The 20,551-nt window shown below is 45.8% G+C and overlaps 1 protein-coding gene across 1 annotated transcript in view; it reads right to left on the bottom strand.

The window, feature by feature from the left end:
• Positions 1–20,551, bottom strand: part of TBXAS1 (thromboxane A synthase 1) — a 161,589-nt gene that overhangs the window by 43,570 nt on the left and 97,468 nt on the right. Inside the window, exons 6-9 of the mRNA XM_061165908.1 lie at positions 16,994–17,082; positions 14,858–15,006; positions 13,077–13,207; positions 7,851–8,165 (exon numbers count right to left, since the gene is read on the bottom strand). Coding sequence (XP_061021891.1) covers positions 7,851–8,165; positions 13,077–13,207; positions 14,858–15,006; positions 16,994–17,082 — 684 coding nt within the window. The remainder of the gene's footprint in view (positions 1–7,850; positions 8,166–13,076; positions 13,208–14,857; positions 15,007–16,993; positions 17,083–20,551) is intronic.

Genomic DNA, 20,551 nt, shown 5'->3' with positions numbered 1-20,551 from the left:
CACCAAGAGCTGCCGTATACACCAAGGGCTGGTAAGGGGTGTTTATGGTCTCGATGGTGCCTGCCCAAAAGGTGCAGTTGCTGGGGGGGTGCTTATTGGGTGCGACAGGTCCCCAGTCTATACATGCATCCAGAGAGAAAGCTCTGGTTGCCACCTTCATCTGCCTTGAAAACAACTTTAAATCAACTCAAAACCTACCCCCGCCTCCAAAATACCTCCTGGAGGAAATTAAGAGTTGACCCATGAACAAGACAGGTTTGAACTGTGCAGGTCTACTTATAAGCAGATTTTTTTCTGCTTATGAAGATTTTTTTCTAATAAATATTTTGGAAAAAAATTTTTGGAGGTTTGTGACAATTTGAAAAAACTCAAAGTCACACAGCCTAGTAATATTGAAAAGATTAAGAAAAAGGTATGTCACACATGCATGAAATATATATATAGATACTGGGACTTCCCTGGCAGTCTAGTGGTTAAGTCTCTGTGCTTCCAACACAGGGGGTATGGGTTTGATTCCTGGTCAGGGAACTAAGATCCCACATGATGCATGGCACTGCCCCAAAAATATATAGATAGATAGCAGATAGATGGATAGATATTAGTTTATTCTTACATAGGCATAAAGGTGATGTTTAATATAAAAACTTATATTATCTTCTTACTGTTTTGTAACTTTGCATTCGAAGAATTACATTATCTATGGTATGCTTCTCCCATAACTGAAGACACTGTAACAGCCTAGCATCACGGGTCAGTGGTTTTTCAAAAAATGTAACAATGTTTCCAATACTGTATTATGAATATGACTGTAATACTGTATACCATAGAAACTTTATAATGATTAGTATACAGGTGAGGCTACTGTGAAGTAGAGACATTAATTGCCAACAAAGGTCCGTCTAAGTCAAAGCTATGGTTTTTCCAGTAGTCATGTATGGATGTGAGAGTTGGACCATAAAGAGTGCCAAAGAATTGGTTGGAGTGAAATGACTGTGTGTGTGTGTATGTATGTGTGTGTGTGTGTATAGCCACAGAATATGCTTTTTTCCTTTGAGATCCTCTGGCTACTTCAAGGAACAAATCCTCAGCCTTGCTCATATTAGCAGTATGAGCTAATCAGCTGAAATACCCAGCATGAAATGCTCTTTTATCCTTAAGAGAAAAAGAGAGTAAGTTGTATTTTAATTAGGTATTTATAATGGTTACAAAGCAGCTCCTCAAGAGAAGTTAAGAATTTGGCCTTCCTTCTAAGGCATAACTGTGCTCAAATTATCCTAAAGAGAGGCTGTATATCAATCTAGTCCAATTTGTGATAAATTTACAACTAGGTTCTTCACAGCAGATTTATAACAACAATTAAACAGAAGGAAAATGGGTCATAAATTTTGGCTGGCACAGTCCAGCACCAACAAGAATAGAAGAGAATGGTTTAGCCAGATCAAAAGTCAATAATTTCAACATAAAGTGCTAAAGCTATAGCAAAAACAATTTATATGGAAAGAAGTTTTTTTTCCCCCCTCCTCTCATCCTTGTCAAAATTAGGTATTGGAGAACACAATGAAGCATCCATAGTACAGAGGTCTTATTAAATAATTGGCATGTTTTCTCAATTTTATGAGTGGTCCAAATGGTACAAATTTTTCCCTGCTCCTCCACTACTGAATTTAATGAAGGTACCTCCCCTTTAAGATGAATAAGGAAACACATGGGGAAAGCAAGAGTTCGCCAAGAGATTGGTGACTTGAGAAAGAAGGTTTTGTGAAAGGAGGGGAAGCCAAGTACACGATTCCAAAGTCAGATGATTTGGGAGAAAACATATATGTTCTAGAAAGAAGTAGCCCTAGGCATGCATTAGAGAATGGATTGTAGCTATATTATAGGCTTCCCAATTGGCTCAGTGGTAGAGAATCCACCTGCTAATACAGGAAATGCAGGAGACGTGGGTTCAATCCATGGGTCAGGAAGATCCCCTGGAATAGGAAATGGCAATCCACTCCAGTATTCTTGCCTGGGAAATCCCATGAACAGAGGAGCCTGGCGGGCTACAATCCACGGGGTCCCAAAGAGTCAGACGTGACAGCCACTGAGCACACACATAGCTGTTTTATATCTGGAACAGAGATCTCTGCCCTGAAAGGAGAGACGTAATCAAGGCCACTTGAATCAAAAAGGATGGTGAGAGGTAGGGTATTACCAAAGTAAATAAGTGGGTTGTAAAACATATATTAAGATAATCCTCAATAGTGAAGGAAGACCTTGGAGTAGTCCTATATCTGCCAGACGTTCAATCTGTTCAAGGAGAGTCCCTGTATTAGTGACCTTACCACGGATAATTTCCCGTCTTCACTGGGAAAGGATACTACAAGGCCAACTGCCAACCTGGGTGTCATTCTAACCAATAAAGAAGCATTGGCTGGCTTTGTGAACATCACCAGACACTTGGTATGAAGTGGTCACATCATTTGCTAGGAGTACACACCATTTAGTAATGCAAAAGAGCTGGCAGTACTGAGCACTGTTGGATTTGTACCTTCAAGTCTGGAAAACTAGTTTTTAGACGCTCAGAACGAAGGTGAGAGAGATTGCAGAACACGTAATTTGAAAGGGGGAAACCATGGATTCTAGGTCCCGGGATGGACACTGTTTTCTGGCGCCCAGCAGCCATTCACCCCACTCTAGTAAGCTGTGAGGCAGGAGCCCCTCCCCTGTCAGGGAACTGTGGGTTCCTTGTAGTGGGCATTTGGGGACTGACTCCATTTGAGTCCTCATCCAGGGACTAGGAGAGTGACCCAGGTCTGAGCCAATCAAAGCGTCGTATTTCCCTGAGTCCAGGTGATTGGCTGAGAGTAGCGCACGTGACCCAATCAATCTCTGTCAGTGAGATGACGCGAGACTTTCACTGAGATCCCCAGGAAAGAGACTTTTCTTCACGCTGGAGTTGAATGGGCTCTCACACTGAATGTCCCTATCCTCAGCCCATGAAAAGATGAGAGGGATTTAAGGAAGACTTGTCGGAGCAAGGATTATTCAGCCTAGAGAAGAGTTCTCCTGTCGTGAGTCAAACGGCAGCGGGGGGAAGAGGGTTCAAAAGAGCCATACCTAGAGAGTGGGGCAGCTGCCTGAGTCTGGCTGTGGTTCTTCAGGGAGCCGCCTGCCCATGCAGCACGGTTGTTCATTTGACCTCTGTTTATTTGAGCAAAGGCTAAGTAACTGGAGAGAGATGTCAGGGCTCAGAGAGGGGACAACAGAGGGAGCAGCCCCTGTTGGTACTGCCAAGGTGTGTGACCACTCAGATCCTGCGCAAGGCATCATGGGTCAGCTCGAGCCGTCTTGCCAGCACTAGGAGGGTTGGCTGCCACCAGGAGACCCCAGCACCCAGAAGCTGTGAGGCAGGAGCCCCTCCTCTGTCAGGAAGCTGTGGGGAAGGGGTGGTCTCAGGAGACAGCCTGCTTCCGCTCCATACCAGAGGGCAACACAGGGGAAGGGCTGACAGATGCCCCCTTTAGACAGGATTTGGGGATCTGTTAGAAGCCCACTCCTGGGAGGAGATGGAGGTCCAGGAATCAGAGGGAGAAGAGGAAGGAGGGTGAAAGAACAGACCAAGGGCCCTCCCCTAGACGGCTTCCTCAGACCACAGGTCATCCTGAGCTAAGGGCATTGGATTGGGTCTGAGACTGAAGTTGTAAACTGGACCAGACTGTTTTGAACTATTTAATGCCAAAGGGAATGGAAACCTTTGCAATCTGTTCAAGATATCATCTAGGAGAGGGAAGGCGATTTATCAGAGCATTTTAAAAAGAAATAATTGGGGGGAAAGCGCAAAAGGATTCCATGTTTGTATCAATACTTCACTTAGTTCAGGCTATTAAACAAACTGGTTATACAGCTGTCTTGAGACCATTAGGGGAGATCTTGTGTGAGAATGGCATATGCCCAGCATGATTGGAGCTGAGAAGGGGAGAGAGGACAACCTGGGTCTCAGTGACAGAGTTTGAGCCCCTGTGTCAAGCCATACCTGAAGGTAGATTTATGCTGGAGTTTTCAGTTATATGGGTAAATGTATTTCCCGAGCCAACCTGGGTTGAATTCTCTGTCACTGTCAGCAGAAAGAATCCCAATACAGTGCACAAAGACTTTTTCATGGGGAGAAAACATAGCTTTCATTGGATTCCCATAGGGCATTGCTAAAAAATGGTATGGCTCAGGGAAGAGAAACTCAAAAGCTCAAATCTAATGATCTCATTGACAAATACAAGAGAAGACCATCTAATGAGATGCGTGGGGGTCTCAGGGATATTATGGAAGAACTAGGTCAGAACATTCTTGGGTGCAATGTCTGGAGCCTGACTCTGGCATTAACTGGCACTCAAAAAATATTTGTTGAATGGAAACCAGCAGGAAAATTATCACAAGTCCTACTTTACATGCAAATTTTCAGGAATATTTTCAGGAAAATATCTAATGTGTGAACAGCTAATCTGCATTTCCATGTTCTGACAGATGGCCCATATTAACAGAACTCTGATTATAGAAAAAAAAAATGAACAGAAAAAAAGAGAACCTGAAAATATTTATTGCATGTATACCATGTGCAAGGCTATACAACTATTAACACTATTGTGACTGCCAAATTTATTTGATTTATAGACCATTTCCATATATTCCCATTTTTCAGAGACAGTCCCAGCTGTTACCTGCAGAGAGAAAATGACCCAGGAGCCTGCATAGCTGGGGCAGGGCATTGGGTACAAAGGCTATATTCTCAAGGTAGAAACAGGGATCGTCTGTATGAAAATCACCTGGGACGTGTATTTAAAATGGGGGTTCATTGGCCCTCGCCCAGACTTATGGAAGGAGAATCTCTGTGGAAAGGGCCCTAGACTCTACATCTTAACAGACTTCCTAGATGATTTTATGTATGCTAAAGTTTGAGAAACTTTACCTCCTAAAATCTGTTTATTTGACTGGCAACATTCAGGGGACACAAGAGATGCAGGTTCTATCCCTGGGTGGGGAAGTTCCCCTGGAGAAGGAAATGGCAAACAACTCCACTGTTCTTGCCTGGAAAATTTCACGGACAGAGGAGCCTGGCGGGCTACAGTCCATGGAGTCACAAAGAGTTGGACACAACTGGGCATGAATGCACACGCATGCATACACACACACACATTTTGCACAGTCCCATAGGAGGTAGTTCTCTGAGGAAAGAAGCCTCCATCCTAGGCTGAGGGGATTTGAAGGAGCGCAGGGTAAAGTGAGATAGTATCGCCCTCCTCAAGGTCAAGTTCGGTTTAGGCCACCTCAGAGGTAAGGGGTTATGTGCCGAAGGTCTCTGAATGCAGGTCTGTGGAAACCCGCTCTGTATCCTCCTGATGGATGAACATAACAAGATGGAATTACAGAGTAGCTGGTGGGACAGACTCCTAGAGCCCCAAGCTCTCTGCATGACATCACTCATTCTAGACTCGATCAAGTGCTGCCTTCTGTTGCCCTGGAGAATTTCACTTGGAAGGAGGTACTGTTGTAATAGACATAGACTATTGTTTTAATTGGCAATTAAATTCCGTGAAGGTGAGTCATGACTTCTACCTCTCAGAGCTGTTGCCCCCTCTCCAACCCACAACCACATCCACTACATGGCGGACCACTCTCCAGATGTGTGAAAGTCTTTAGTTTGACCTGCCTCCTGGTTTATTTGAGACCAGGGGGCTGAATTGCCTCTTCTGCCTTGACCACCTCCTGGAGTAACTGCCAGAGTGTCCGCTCCCAAGTTCTTAGTCATAGGACTTGTCTAGGGTTGACTCTGAGGGTAGGGTGGATTGACTTAAGCCCACCCATGCCCCTGTTCTCTTGGCCACAATAGTCTGTTCAAGAATGGGCAGTGACCTAAGCATTCTGACCAGAGTGAACCCAATGACTCTTGCTGAGAATTTGGGGTCACAGACTCTTCTCCTTTGGTTATGAGTGGAAGCCTGTCTCCCAGATGTTCTCAGCAGGTTGCCTGGGGCTTCAAGAGAAGGGAACACCTGAGAATGGGACCAATATGAAGAGAGCCCAGCCAAGAAGTGGGGAGAAACTAGGACCAGAGCCCATCTTTGAGCCTAGATAAAGATTTGTTTGAAGCCACATCTATTACTGGACTTCCCTGGTGGCTCAGTGATAAAGAATCTACCTGTCAATGCAGGAAAAGCAGGTTTGATCCCTGGGTCAGGAAGAGCCCCTGGAAAAGGGAATGGCGACACACTCCATTATTCTTGCCTGGAAAATCCCATGCACAGAGGAGTCTGACAGGCTACAGTCCATGCGGTCACAAAGAGTCAGCTCTAACTTAGTGACTAAATAACAACATCATCTATTCCTAAGCTGCTCTATTATCTGTATTCATAAACGTCTCCCCGCCTTTTTTTTAGTTCTTAAGTCAGTTTGGTTTGGGGTTTTGTCACCTGCCCCAAACAGCATCCTAATATACCTTCAGCTCCCTGCTTTTCTCTTGCAGTAATGTACCCCAATCATCTTTGTTCCTTCCTCTATCCCCATCTCAACTGAGAACAAAAACACAACTACATATTAAATAGGATGAGATGGGCGATGGTAGGAGGTGGTAGGATTATTTGAATTCATGACTTGTTGAGACTCCCTGCCCAAAGAATATTGATTAATAGATCAATGTCAACCTGGAGGGAAGACTTGTCCTGTTCAACACTTTAATCAATGACTTGGATGAAATAGGAGACAAGCTGAGCAAGTCCCAGATGACACAAAGCTGGAGGAATTATAATATGACAGATGCCAGAATCAAGATTCAAAATTATTTTGACTGACTTGAGCAATAATAAGGATAAATATATACTCTTGCATCTAGGCTCAGAAAATCAATAGTCCAAGCAATGGACTGGGGAAACCTGGCTTGGCAGATGTCAAAACATTACAGGACTTTAAGTTGACCGCAAGCTCTCGATGAGCCAGAAGTTGAGGCAACTAGCAACACAGTTAATGCAGTTTTCAAAAGAAAAGCTAACCTTGCGTCAAAATAACCCAAACTTTTTGGCCAACCCAATACTTTCCCCAGTGGAATAAGCAAGTGGAATTTCCTGGGAATCAGTTTTCAACTCAATATATGAAAAAAAATTCTGACAGTTCCTATAATGGAACAGCTCTCCTCCCAACATTGTGAATGTAATAGTCCTTACATCATCAGAATGTATTAGAAAGGATTCTATTATGGTGGTCTTCCTTTGACAGCACAGATTTTTTAAATGACTTTCTTTAACAGCTCATAAGTTAAAGTAATGCACACATAAGCATCCAGGAAAAAATGATGTGAAGAAGTAGCCAAGCTCTGCACCCTGAAGTTTGCTTCTGGTCCAGCAATGAGCAGCCCCATCTAGAAGGAATATCTAGAATCCAGCCCTGTTTCAGCCACTTCATTCCCAGACCTCTTCCCTAGCACTCTCCCCATCTCCATTCCTGCGTTGACTCGGCCTGTCCTTAGGCCTGCTTCTGTCTTCCACTTGGCCCCATTTTCTGGCTGACTGCCACCTCCCTGAGCATGGAGAATCCACAGAGTGTTGGGAAATCAGGTCTCCTTCCCTTTCCCTGACCTTTGACCTCTGACTGCCTGGGGTTCTGCATTTTCCCTGAGCCAGGCTTGGTTCATGGACCATCCCAGGCAATGAAGGCATGTGACAATTCTTTTTTTTTCCAATATGTTGTTCTGAGTACTCCATTTTACTTGTTAACCCAGAGAGATGGAGAAGTTGGGCCACAGCATGCTTATACACTTAGAATGTGATTTTAGCAAGTAAGTTTCACTTTGATGAACACAAAGCCACACAGATGACTGTACTCACATGTTTCTTGCTGAAACGGTCCACCTCTTCCAGAAGCTTCTCTTGGCACTCAGGGTTGGTGGCCAGGAGGTAGGTGGCGAAAGAGAGAGTGTTGGTGACGATCTCATAGCCGGCGATAAGGAAGATGAAGGCCTGGCCCACCACCTCATCCACACTCAAAGACTTGGACAGGGGTCTGGGTGGGTGTCGCCGGGAAGGGTTTGCTGGGCATCTGGTGGCAGAAAAGACCTGACGGACGATATCAAAGTTCTCCACGCCTACGGTGGTGGCAGAATGGCGCACATCCTGGACCATTTGGAGGAAATCTCTACGCCTCTAAGGGAGGAACGAAGAAAACACACATTTGGGCCTTAGAGTCACGTAAGAGAGTGCTCTCACAGCAAAAAGAAGATGAGCACACGCAGCTTTCAAAGAGTCCACAGGAACAAGGATTTTCTTTGCGGGATTGTCTGAGATTGGGGGAACCTGGGACCTCACCCTCCCAGCGCCCCTCATTATGGCACTGAGTACAGCCAGCAGCAGACAGTGTTGCTGCCGATACAGCATGAGGCCGTTCTTCTGGGCTGATTCAGGAAGCTGTTAAGCCACTTTGATAAGTAAAGAGAGCAAGTTGCTGAACAGGATGTATAGCAGAACCTCATGTCTGTAAGAACGGCACCTGGACAATGTCTGTGATTACATGTGTCCACGTGTAGAAAATGTTTAGCAACATCCTACCCAGCAGTTCACGGTGAGCTGAAGGAGCTGGAAAAACCAGGGAGGTTTTTATTATTTTCCTTCATCTGCGTTTGTATTGTTGGTTGGTTGGTTGGTTTTTCTGATAATAAAGCAATCCGAGCATCATATAGAATTAAATTAGGGACTTCCCTGGTAGTCCAGGGGCTAAGACTCTGCGCTCCCAGTGCAGGAGGCCTGGGTTCGATCCCTGGTCAAGGAACTAAATCCCACATGCTGCGACTAAGAGTTTGAATGCCACAACTAAGGATCCCGCCTGCCCAGGCGCAGCGAAATAGATAAATATTTAAAATATAAATCAAAGTAAGTGCTCCATTGTTCATACCCCATCCTCCAGGGCAGACTTCTGTGTCTAGTTTTTGTCTCAACAGGGAGTTCACAGGACCTGGGGCCAGGGAGGGAACTCATCTGAAGAAGCCTGCCTTCCAAGTCCAGCCTGCATTTTGCTCATCCTCCTCAGGTTGGGTCCCTGCTATCCTCAGTAACCTCCTGCCCCATTTAAGTTAGAGCTTTCTCACCATTTCCCCCTCCTTCCTTATCAGTAGTTTGCAGATCCTCTCTATTTATACTACCCCTAAGTGTAACAATGGAGTGTTTATGTATTACTTTAGTGCTGATACTGCTGGTAGCTCAGCTGGTAAAGAATCTGCCTGCAATGCAGAAGACCTGGGTTCGATTCTTGGGTTGGTAAGATCCCCTGGAGAAAGAAATGGCTACCTATTCCAGTATTCTGGCCTGGAGAATTCAGTCCATGGGATCTCAAAGAGTTAGACACGACTGAGCGACTTTCACTTTAGCGTTGACAAAGTGTGTCCCTGACACATCTCATCTTTGAACAGCTCTTGAATGTGATGAAGGACCACCGATGGGTTTCTCTATCCTGAAGTCTATGGGACTCAACACCAAAAGGGCAAATATTAGAACCACCAAGAGAAAAAATGATCATTTCAAAGTTCTTGACTTGTTGCATCATTTTCTCAGTTCTTTGGCTTCTGGATTTCTATTGAATCCACAATCTATGTCATACACATTAGCGTCTTTTAAGGAGGTTGTTTGAAGAAGGAAATGGCAACCCACGCCAGTGTTTTTACCTGGGAAATCCCATCAACAAAGGAGCGTGGCAGGCTACAGTCCATGGGGTCGCAAAGAGTCAGATACGACTTAGCGACTAAACAACAATAACAACAACAACAAAGATGGTTGTCAGGTCACACAGGGTTGCTTGCATCTCCAGGGCAGGATCCTGTGCCCCACCCCCACCCCCATCCCCACCCCATGCCTGTTTTGGGCCAAGCACATGTTAGGTTTTCAATCAGCAACTCCACAAATACTAATAAACCTGCAGTGTCCTAAGTGTATTTTGAGGAAGGTTGTGTTGGATTTACTTGTTACTGCATGCTTTGGAGCAGGAATCTTGGATCATGAGACCCTTAGATCATGAGACCCTTGGGTTGTGACCCCCTTAGATCAGGAGACCCTTGGGTCATGACACCCTTGGGTCATGACACCCTTGCAGCTCTACTGGTTGGAAGGTGTCTTCTGTGGAGATTCCAGTGGGGCTCCCAGCTCAGCCTGTGGGCCACAAGAATCTTGAGACTTAGGGAGGCAAGGCCCCACATACTGCCAGCCTGCTTGCATGGGATTGGCTGAGAGGATGGCCCTTGCCTCTCTCTTTCCACCCTGGCCCTGCTCAATCTGCTTCCCAAACAGCATCCACAGGGCTGACTTTCCCCAGCTTCCTTTCTGTTGCCTGGGCAACATTTGAGACTCTAACCCTGGTCCCGGGGCCGGGCATGATGGCATGAATGGGAGGTGAGCTCTCTCGGCTCCCAGTTGCCATTCGGGGACCCCAGAGCATCCCAGGCTCTCTTTTGGCCGGCCCATTTGAAACTCCTCAGATGCTATATGGTTGTGATCCCCGAGGCTTGCTTGTGGCTTTGCTGGAGTCACATGAGGACAATGGTAGAAGGGAGGGCAAAGCCACATCCACCTCATTGGGTCTACCCTGGGGCAGAGCTGCAGCTGGCATCCTTTCCTCTCATCCCCCCTCAGCCAGGCTGCATCAGGGCTGCTGAGCCTTATAGAAATCTGTCTTAACCTCCAACCCCAGAAGCCAGAGGAAAGGGCGGCTCTCTGGGGCCTGTGCGCTGGAGAGGAGCATTAGTGTTGATGGGTTCCTTTTATTTGCACTGTATCACAGAGGCTATTTGAACACTGCCCATTTAGGCCGGCAACAGTGCTGGTTTATGGTTATATCCAAGAAAAATATGCACCCTGATAGATGTAGGTGTCTAATCCACCCATTGGCGAGAGCTTAGAAAAATATTTACCTTTTAACATCTGTGCTGCATTTTCCACTGCGCAAACACACATCTGCTTGATGGAATGTCTACGGACTTTAGAAGGGTTTAAAGCAAGTTTTCTTAGTAACCATATAGCTCTGTCTTGACACGGGCAGTCCTAGATTCATGGTTGGGAGGTTTTTCTCAGATCAACTTGTTGTTTGAAACAAATAGCTCTTGAGTTTAAAAAAGGAAAAGCTTGAGGCAATCCTAGTAATTGGATCTTTAATAACCCTTCACCTCTTAGCAAGCTATTTGGTGCAACAGTTTGAGAATTTTCAGCCTGATTCCACCACCAGTGGGTTTCAGGCTGGGGGTAGGAGGGGTGTGTGACAAATCTTACATGCATGAAGGAAGGCCTTCACAATAGTATTAAGGTTTGAAAACGGGACTTTGCTCATCCCTCCTTCCCCAGGCTCACCCTGGAGAAGCATGGACCTGGATAAGAATGTTCTGTCCTTTCAGATGGCGGAGCTGGGCCAAGGACACCAGGAACTGATTCTTCTCACACCTCTAAGGGTGGCAGGTTGAGTTCCAAGTGGTATGGGCCAACGGGCAAGCTTGTCTGCACCTTCCCCCACCTTCTGGACAAGGACACCTTTGCTGCACAGTGTCTAGAATGTGAAGCTGGGGCAGGTAGAGGCTACTCCATGCGACTGGCCACTAACTGACTGCGTTCGCCTTGATCTCATCTTCGGCCAGCATGGTGACACTGGACCACACATCTTCCCCTTGGTAATCTCTCTGACCTGCCCAGTCTTTGAGAAAACACCTTAAAAAAATAATTTTATTTATTTGTGTTTTAAAATGTTTGTTTACTTGGCTGTGTCAGATTTTAGTTGTGGCTTAGTCATCAGGTGGAATGTGGGATCTTAGTTCTTCAAGCAGGTTCAAACCTGCATCCCTTGCATTGGAAGGCAGATTCTTAACCACTGGACCACTAGGGAAGGTCCCTTTTTATTTATTTTTAAGTTTGGTTGTGCTGGGTCTTTGTTGCTGTGTGGGCTTTTCTCTAGTTGTAGCGAGCAAGGGCTACTCTCTAGTTGGGATAGGCAGGTTTCTCACTGTGGTGCCTTCTCTTGTTGCAGAGCACACGCTCTAGCGCACGGGGGCTTCAGTAGTTGGGGCACTTGGGCTCAGTAATTGCAGATCCCAGGCTTTGGGACACAGGCTTGATAGATGTGGTGCACTGGCTGAGCTGCTTCGTGGCATGTGGAATCTTTCGGGACCGGGGATGGAACCCACATCCCCTGCATTGGCAGGCAGATTCTTTACCACTGAGCACCCCAGGAAGCCCGAGAAAACACTTTTAAAGCTACATCTTATGCAAGCCAATTCAGGAAGAGACATTTCAGCCCTGTTTTTTCCTTTTCAGCAATTTTGTTGACTAGAGTAAGGCCCATAAAGAATAGCATTATACATGCACGAGCATATCCAATATTGAAACTATTTTCCTTAACACTGAACATTCCTATTTCTATTCTCAGCCAAGTTCAATCAACAAATATTTACTCGATTCCTACTGTGTGCCAAGCGTAGGGCATATCCACAAAGGGGAAAGAAATTTCTAGCTCTCAGTGAAGCACGTGAGGGCCCTCAGCCATGCATTTTGCCGTAACACCCTCCATCCCTCCATGCAGAGAGGGATTGTGGGATTGGTGACAGCTGCCTGAACTCCCCTCTCAAAACGATGCTGTTCATGCTATAAAGCTCCATCTTGCTGTTTTTCAGTATAAAGAATATAGTGATGAAAAGCACATGTGGGCAGATTTATCTAGAAAATTCTCTGGGGTGGCCATAACCTGTGCTGGGGGTGATGCTTGAAATAAGGCGGCCTGTGAGCTTGAGGGGAGGGCAGCTTTAATTCTACTCCCCTGGGTCAGAGGGTGGACAGATTGCTCTGGGCTGCTGCTCCCCGCCGTCCTTCCTGCCTGCTTTCACCTCTCTCTCCTTTTTTGTTCCTCCTCTGGCTCCCCGCCTCCCACCCGCCTTCTCTCTCTTGGCTGCCCCGGCAAGCTCTAAGTGCTAGGCCACTGAAGGACAGCATGCGTGAGTGTGTGGGGCTGGGAGGGGAGGGAGAGAAAGCAGACAGCGATGCCAAATTAGCTTCTATTCCATTTCAACGCCGTGTCCTATTAAAATACGTTACCTCTTCGGCTGCTTGCTGGTCCCGCAAGGCAATCACATTCCTAATGAGTTTGTTAAAAAAGCCATTCAGTTCATCTCGGTTCTTATTGGGCAAAATCCGGGCCAGTGGGACCATTATGGATGGAAATGATACTTGAAAGAGAAAAACAAAAGTGGCATTGAAAAGGGGGTGAGAATAAACCAGGGCTATTAGATGCCTGTTGCCAGGAAGCAAGCCCTGGCCTTGAATTAGTCTTTTGAAGGCCTGTCTTCCCCTCTGAATTGCCACTGCTCAGAGCAGGGTTCTACCTCTGGACTCCTCACTCTTCCTTGCACGAAGTAAGTGCTTGATAAATGTCTATACGATGGAAGTGGGGCTTCACTTGAGGGCCCACTTCCATCTGGCCTTCAAGCAGCCAGTCTCATGTTTATAAGTTAATTTCCCTAGTCCTAGATAGGAGGGTCCAAGGTTTGTGTATTTCATCAGGAAAGAAGAGATTGCAGGCCATGTTTCAAGTCTTAGCAAGTGGTAGAAGCTGATCTCCTTTTTTAACTTTCTGGTCATTTGCATTTTTTGATTTTTCCTTTGGATCATTTTCCCCAGAGCTGCCACTTATTCCCTCCTGGAAGATAGCCTGAACCGTGGCGGGGGGGGCGGGGGGAGGGGATGGGGGGGCGGGGGGTGGCGGCCAAGCCTGTCCCTGGGGAGCGTGGCTCAGTTCAGATTCTCAGCATTCATGGTGGGTCTCCCGTGCACAGGCACATGTGGGAGTTGGGGGAGAGGACCCTTCTGATCCATGCATGTCTCAACAGGCTCTGCCCATTTTCAAGAGCAGGGGCCTGCATCAAAATGACACAGCAGGGAGGGAGGGCTTGGAGTGGCAGCCACCATGGGAAGTGGACCCATGTGCCCTGCAGTGCACATGATGCCCTGTTGTTGATGGCAAGGGGAGCCAGTTCCCCTGGGGTATAGAGGGTGAGGGGTGACCCTCTGTGATTTGACTGCCATAGCGACAATTGCCATACCGTATCAGTGCAGAGCAGATGGAGGTGACAGGGGCTTCCACAGAAATTGACTCGGAAATGGGAATGAAACTGACCAAGGAAGGAAATAGAATTTACCAGCTCAGCAGAATGGTTTGGAATTATGGCAATAATCAATAACCATAATAACAACACTGCAGTGCTTCCATAAAAGCAAGAAGACACTGGAATTGGCCAGAGGGTAAACACTCACTTCTAAAATAGAAATAAGATAAATGGACCAGTCTCCTCACCAGTGGGTAATCTGCTAGTCACCCATCACTTGGTTTCTCATTCACTATGTGTTGGGCTTCAAGCAGAGTAGTGTTCTAAAGAGGGTTTTGCTGGAGGGGAGGAATATGTCCTAGAAAATGAAAGGTTTTAGGTTCCCATCTTGGCTCTGCCTTTCCAGCCTCAGTTTTCTCATCTGTGAAGTGGGGAGGAGAATGCCTTCCTCACAGGGTGGAAACAGGCTCTAGCGGAGGCAGTGCAGCAGGCCTCTCAGCCCCGTGCACTGCGGCCGTGCTCACTGCGGGGACGGTGAGCTGGGCCAGGCCTGCCTGTGCGGCTAAGTGGCCCCAGGTTGGTGCAGAGGAGCCTGGGCATCTCCAGGGAGACCAGGGCTCTGCAGGGCAGACTCCACAGGGTGACTCAGAGTCACCCCGAGTGCCCTTTTCCTGGTGGCTGGGGTGGAGCCCTGAAGCTACCCGAGGCCCCTGGGGTGCCACGGGGTCTGCCCAACTTGCCCAGTTTACCCCGGTCAGCAGCAGCTGCACTTACAGAGTAAAACCAGGAGAGGTTTGGGGATGGAGGATGCAAAGAAGCGCCTGCAGTGCTCCACGAAGGGGTGCTCGGGAGTCTCCTGGGAGTCCACTTCGGTGCCGAAGGCGACACTGGCCACCACATTGGTGGTGTAGCAGCAGTAGGTCCTACGGGGGAGGGAACCATTTGTGTTCAGGAAGGAGGTGGCCACTGGCCTCCCCATCCACCTCCTCCCGGAGTGCACGACTCCACCATCTACCTGTTCAAAGTGGGGCTCCAGCAGATCTGGAGTGGGCTGGTAGGAGAGGAACCCTCCCCACTACCACGTCGGAGTGAGATCCTGGGACGGTGACAGCAGAGTTCAAGGGGAGTGTATGTGTGTGTTCAGTCATTTCAGTCGTGTCCGACTCTGTGACCCCATGGACTGTAGCCCGCCAGGCTCCTCTGTCCATGGGATTCTCCAGGCAAGGATACTGGAGTGGGTGGCCATTCCCTTCTCCAGGGGATCTTCCCCACCCAGGGATCAAACCCAGGTCTCCTGAGGTTTCTGCATTGCAGACAGATTCTCTATCCACTGAGCCACCTGGGAAGCCCATTCAAGGGGAGACATAAATACATAACAGGGAGCCAATCTAGACAAAGATGGGGTCATCCTGACAAAGTCAAATACCAAGAAATACACTTTACTTTTTCCTCCCCATGAAGGAGGGAAAACACTTGGCCCAGAGTCTATGTGCTTTACTCCAAAGTTGTGCAGAGCCCTTCCGAGGCCAGTGTCTAACGACTGACTGATGTAGATAGAGCAAGTTGTGACTGATGAAATTATTAATAACAAGCTGATTGTCTAGTTTTATTGACTCTGTCTCCCTCTTCCTCCTAATGGTTTTACAGTTTTCATTGGAGCAACAAATAAAAAAAACCAGGGCCCCTTTACACTCAAATAAACACAAAACAAACTTTGGGAGCAGTTTCACGAACATATGTATATTATTACAGGAAACACACGTTGCACTTTAGAAACAAACAGAAGGAAAAGTGTCTGGCAGTAGCTCCAGAAAAATTAACCTCTTAGGCTCTAGGAAACCTGCCCCTCAAATGGCCATTTTAAGCTCTAAGAGAATAATCTTTTTTGGTTTTCTTTGTAGGGGTACTTAGGTTGCTTCTAAAAAGGCTAACAGCTGGGAATTCATATCCTTTGCTAATGAAAGGGTCTATTTTTGTGGCTTGACGTAGGTACACACTTAGTTCCTCTTCTTCATAAATTCTATAACCACTTATCATTAAGGACTACATGACATCTCCAGATGACGTATTTTATTTTGACCTCTTTTACTGAGAACATCTCTACAATTGATTACACATTTCCCGGTGACAGCAAAAACAACAACGTGACTGCTGAATGTGATTTCTTCTGATCCTAAATATTGAAGATGTAAAGGTTTTAAGAGTTATTAACTTTGCTTTTATGGCTGCTGGGCCAACTGAGCACCCAGCTCCCTGAGTTGGGTAAAGCCATACCCTCACCCAGCTCATGCATGTCATGACCAGTGAGAATGTGGAGGAGAGAATTTTGTAAACAATATGGTAGAATGTAAATGCTGGTGATGATTATGTTATGATTTTATTAACATTGATAATGAGAGCGAGCTGGCTTCTGGCTGATCTGCTGTGTGACTCTTAATCTGATATAAACCATAATTTAGCAGAGGTCAATTAGGCAAAAAGCCAGACAATCAGTTGTTTAAATTGAGGCTCCACCGCTAAGTCATGACTTTCAGGCTGAGGTGGGGGCCACAGTTTTTCTTGAATTAAAACTGCATGGACTGCACCCCCTCCAGACCCTGTCCTTTCTGCGCAGACATATCTTGCCCACTCCTGGGTCTACAGAGGTCAGAGGGCAAGTCTCCCCACAAAACACGCCCACTCAGGGTTCCCTGCACAAGTCACAGCCTCTGGGGCTTCATTTGTATTTGCTTCACATTTTCCATGGGTTTCATTTCTTCTTCTTGGTCCACCCACACTTTTTGGAACTTGTAAGTATTTCCATAGTTTGTTGGTCCCCAGGTAATTGTTCAGCAATTATGTAGAGTTGCAAGAAGCAGCCGTTTAAAAATATGATTTCTCATCTATAATATAGCCACGCAGTGCCCTTACCTCTGGATGTCAAAAGCCTCCCCGGATTGTGCGTAATGCTCTAGGTGAGCCAGGAGCACTTCGCAGGCCTGGCTGATTAAAGGGGTCATCTGAGAACAGATAACAAAGGTGCAATTAGGACACCATGCAGGGAGCACACCTAAATTAGCAACAAATGAAGAGGTTACGTATGGTGCTTCCTGGGAAAATGGTTATCATTTTGATGTAACTTTAGGGTACCTGAGAATAAGATATAAAATTCACGAATATTGTAAAATACAATCGCTGTAAATGCCTATTTTAGCTCAATCTGTTTTTTTTTTAAAGCAAAAAGGAGAAAGGATTTAGAGTAAATACTGTGAAATAATTATGAAAGTGATCATTACATGCTTAGAAATGAGAATCAGCACTGAGTTTTCTGACATTTGGTTAGCATTAGAGAGTAAATAGACCACAATCCGTATGTACTAACTCGGGAATTAGCCCAAATCCATGTTTGCTTGATTCCAATTATACTTTAGATCTTCCACTAGAATGTAGAATCTCAGTCCTGAGAGGAACCTAAGGTTCATCCCTTTCTACTGCTTATTCAATACAAAAATCATTTTTAGACCATGTGGATGGATGGTTATTCATTTCTGCTTAAGCTGTTTAAAACTTCGAATATAGGGAACCCTCGATTTCAAGAGGCCTTTGATATCCAGGACTACTGCTGAATTTCTCTTTTGTTTTTTTGGCTGTGCTGGGTCTTTGTTGCGGTGCACGGGCTTTCTCTAGTTGCAGCACATGGGCGTAGTTGCCTTGCAGCATGTGGGGTCTTGGTTCCCAGACTAGGAACCCAACCCACCGTCCCCTCCATTGGAAGGCGGATTCTCAGCTGCTGGACTGCCAGGGCAGTCCCCTGAATTTCTTTTTTGAATACTAAAATATCTTTCTTATGGAAAATACCTAACATACACACAGAAAGAATGGTAGGGATTATGAACTTTCATGTCACTATGATCAGGCTTCAACAAATTTAGTTCTCATTTTGGCTGCCCGCCATGTTGACCCTAAAAGTCTGACTTCAGTGAGTGGAATTCTTTGTGGAACCCAATGGACACCCACATGACCTTTTATTTTCTCCTGTATTTTTGAAAAGCCAAGTTGGAAACATCAGAGGGAATTCTTTGAACCAGGTCACAATCAGGACTGACACCATAGCTAAAACAACATGCTGTGACCTAGTGTTTTGAGTATTTCTTATGGAAAACTTCCTTTGAAATGTTGCTTATGTTTAGCTTTTACTTTTTTGACACTAAAATATCAGTTTCTGAGATCAGGGGAGATTTTTGTCTGTTTGTTCATTTTTGTATCCTCAGCACTTAGAACAACACTTGGTACATAGTAATTCATTGAATGAATGAATGAGGTTTTTTTTTTTGTTTTCTGAACGTTGAGTTTTCTTTTTTTTTTTTTTAGTTTTCTGAACGTTGAGTTTTCTTTTCTTTCTTTTTTTTTTTTTTTATTAGTTGGAGGCTAATTACTTCACAGAATGAATGAGTTTTAATGATTACATAAGACCACTGTTCAATTAAGGCTTGAGGCACTGGGAAAGGTTATAAAACGTTAATCTATTTGTTAGAAGGTATATTGTTGTACTGAGGCAGAATCTGACTCTCTCTAACAACCCCTGGCTGGTTTCATTTCTTTCTTCTTTCATGTGTGTGTGTACATAGTCGTGTCTGACTCTTTGTTACCCCATGGACTATAGCCCATCTTAAAGAGATGGGATTACCAGACCACATGACCTGCCTCCTGAGAAATCTGTATGCATGTCAAGAAGCAACAATTAGAACTGGACATGGAACAACAGACTAGTTCCAAATCAGGAAAGGAGTATGTCAAGGCTGTATATTGTCACCCTGCTTATTTAACTTATATGCAGAATACATCATGTGAAATGCTGGGCTGGATGAAGCACAAATTGGAATCAAGATTTCTGGGAGAAATAGCAATAACCTCAGATATGCAGATGATGCCACCCTTATGGCAGAAAGCGAAGAGGAACCAAAGAGCCTCTTGATGAAAGTGAAAGAGGAGAGTGAAAAAGTTGGCTTAAAAGTCAACATTTAGAAAACTAAGATCATGGCATCTGATCCCATCAGTTCATGGCAAATAGATGGGGAAACAATGGAAACAGTGAGTGACTTTATTTTCTTGGGCTCCAAAATCACTGCAGATGGTGACCACACCCATGAAATTAGAAGACACTTGCTCCTTGGAAGAAAAGTTATGACCAACCTAGAAAGCATATTAAAAAGCAGAAACATTACTTTGCCAACAAAGATACATCTAGTCAAAGTTATGGTTTTTCCAGTAGTCATGTGTGGATGCGAGAGTTGGACCACAAAGAAAGCTGAGCACTGAAGAACTGATGCTTTTGAACTGCAATGTTGGAGAAGACTCTTGAGAGTCCCTGGGACTGCAAGGAGATCCAACCAGTCCATCCTAAAGAAAATCAGTCCTGAATATTCACTGGAAGGACTGATGTTGAAGCTGAAACTCCAATACTTTGGCCTCCTGATGCAAAGAGTTGACTGACTGGAAAAGACCCTGATGCTGGAAAAGTTTGAGGGCAGAAGGAGAAGGGGATAAGAGAGGATGAGATGGTTGTATGGCATCACCGACTGAATGGACATGAGTTTGAGCAAGCTCCGAGAATTGGTGATGGACAGGGAAGCCTGGCATGCTGCAGTCCAGGGGGTCACAAAGAGTGAGACACGACTGAGTGACTGAACTTGAACTTGGACTATAGCCCATCAGCTCCTCTGTCCATGGGATTTTCCCAGCAAGAATACTGGAGTGGGTTGCCATTTCCTCCCCTGGGGGATCTTCCCAACCCAGGGATCAATCCTGCGTCTCCTGCATTGGCAGGTGGATTCTTTACCAGTGAGCCACCTGGATGCTTCAGATACCTGGACAGGAAGTTTTGACCCTCACCCCTCAGCATCTGCTGGACTGTTGTTCCCTAGCCCTTCAGCTACTCTGGGCACCACATAGTTTGCCTACACTCTCCACTCTTACTTCTCTCTCTCTCTTTTAATCAGCATCACTCCTGAAAGGCTTCCCTGGTAGCTCAGATAGTAAAGCGTCTGCCTACAATGTGGGAGACCCGGGTCCCCGCATTGTAGATCCCCTGGAAAAGGAAATGGCAACCCACTCCAGTATTCTTGCCTGGAAAATCCCATGGACTGAGGATCCTGGTAGGCTACAGTCCATGGGGTCGCAAAGAGTCGGACACAACTGAGCGACTTCACTTCACTTCACTTCACTTCACTCCTGAAAGGCAGTCCCATAAATGGAGCAGCACCTCAGGTGCAGTCCCATAAGTCATGAAGAGATCACTTCCCTGCATGTCAGTTGCAAAGCCAGGTATGTGTTGACTGAAGACACATAACACAGGCAAATACTGAGGTTCAGGTCAACGAAAACCACAAATTTTCTTTCCATGAGTCATCATCAGGTGCAGTTGGTTTTTTGATGCTTGAGTGTCCATTCATTAGAAAGGCTTTACATTTACCTAACATGTACCTCTGT

Source organism: Dama dama, chromosome 18 (genome assembly GCF_033118175.1).
Source record: "Dama dama isolate Ldn47 chromosome 18, ASM3311817v1, whole genome shotgun sequence".
Classification (NCBI taxonomy): Eukaryota; Metazoa; Chordata; class Mammalia; order Artiodactyla; family Cervidae; genus Dama; species Dama dama.
This window is presented reverse-complemented; position numbering and strand designations above follow the sequence as displayed.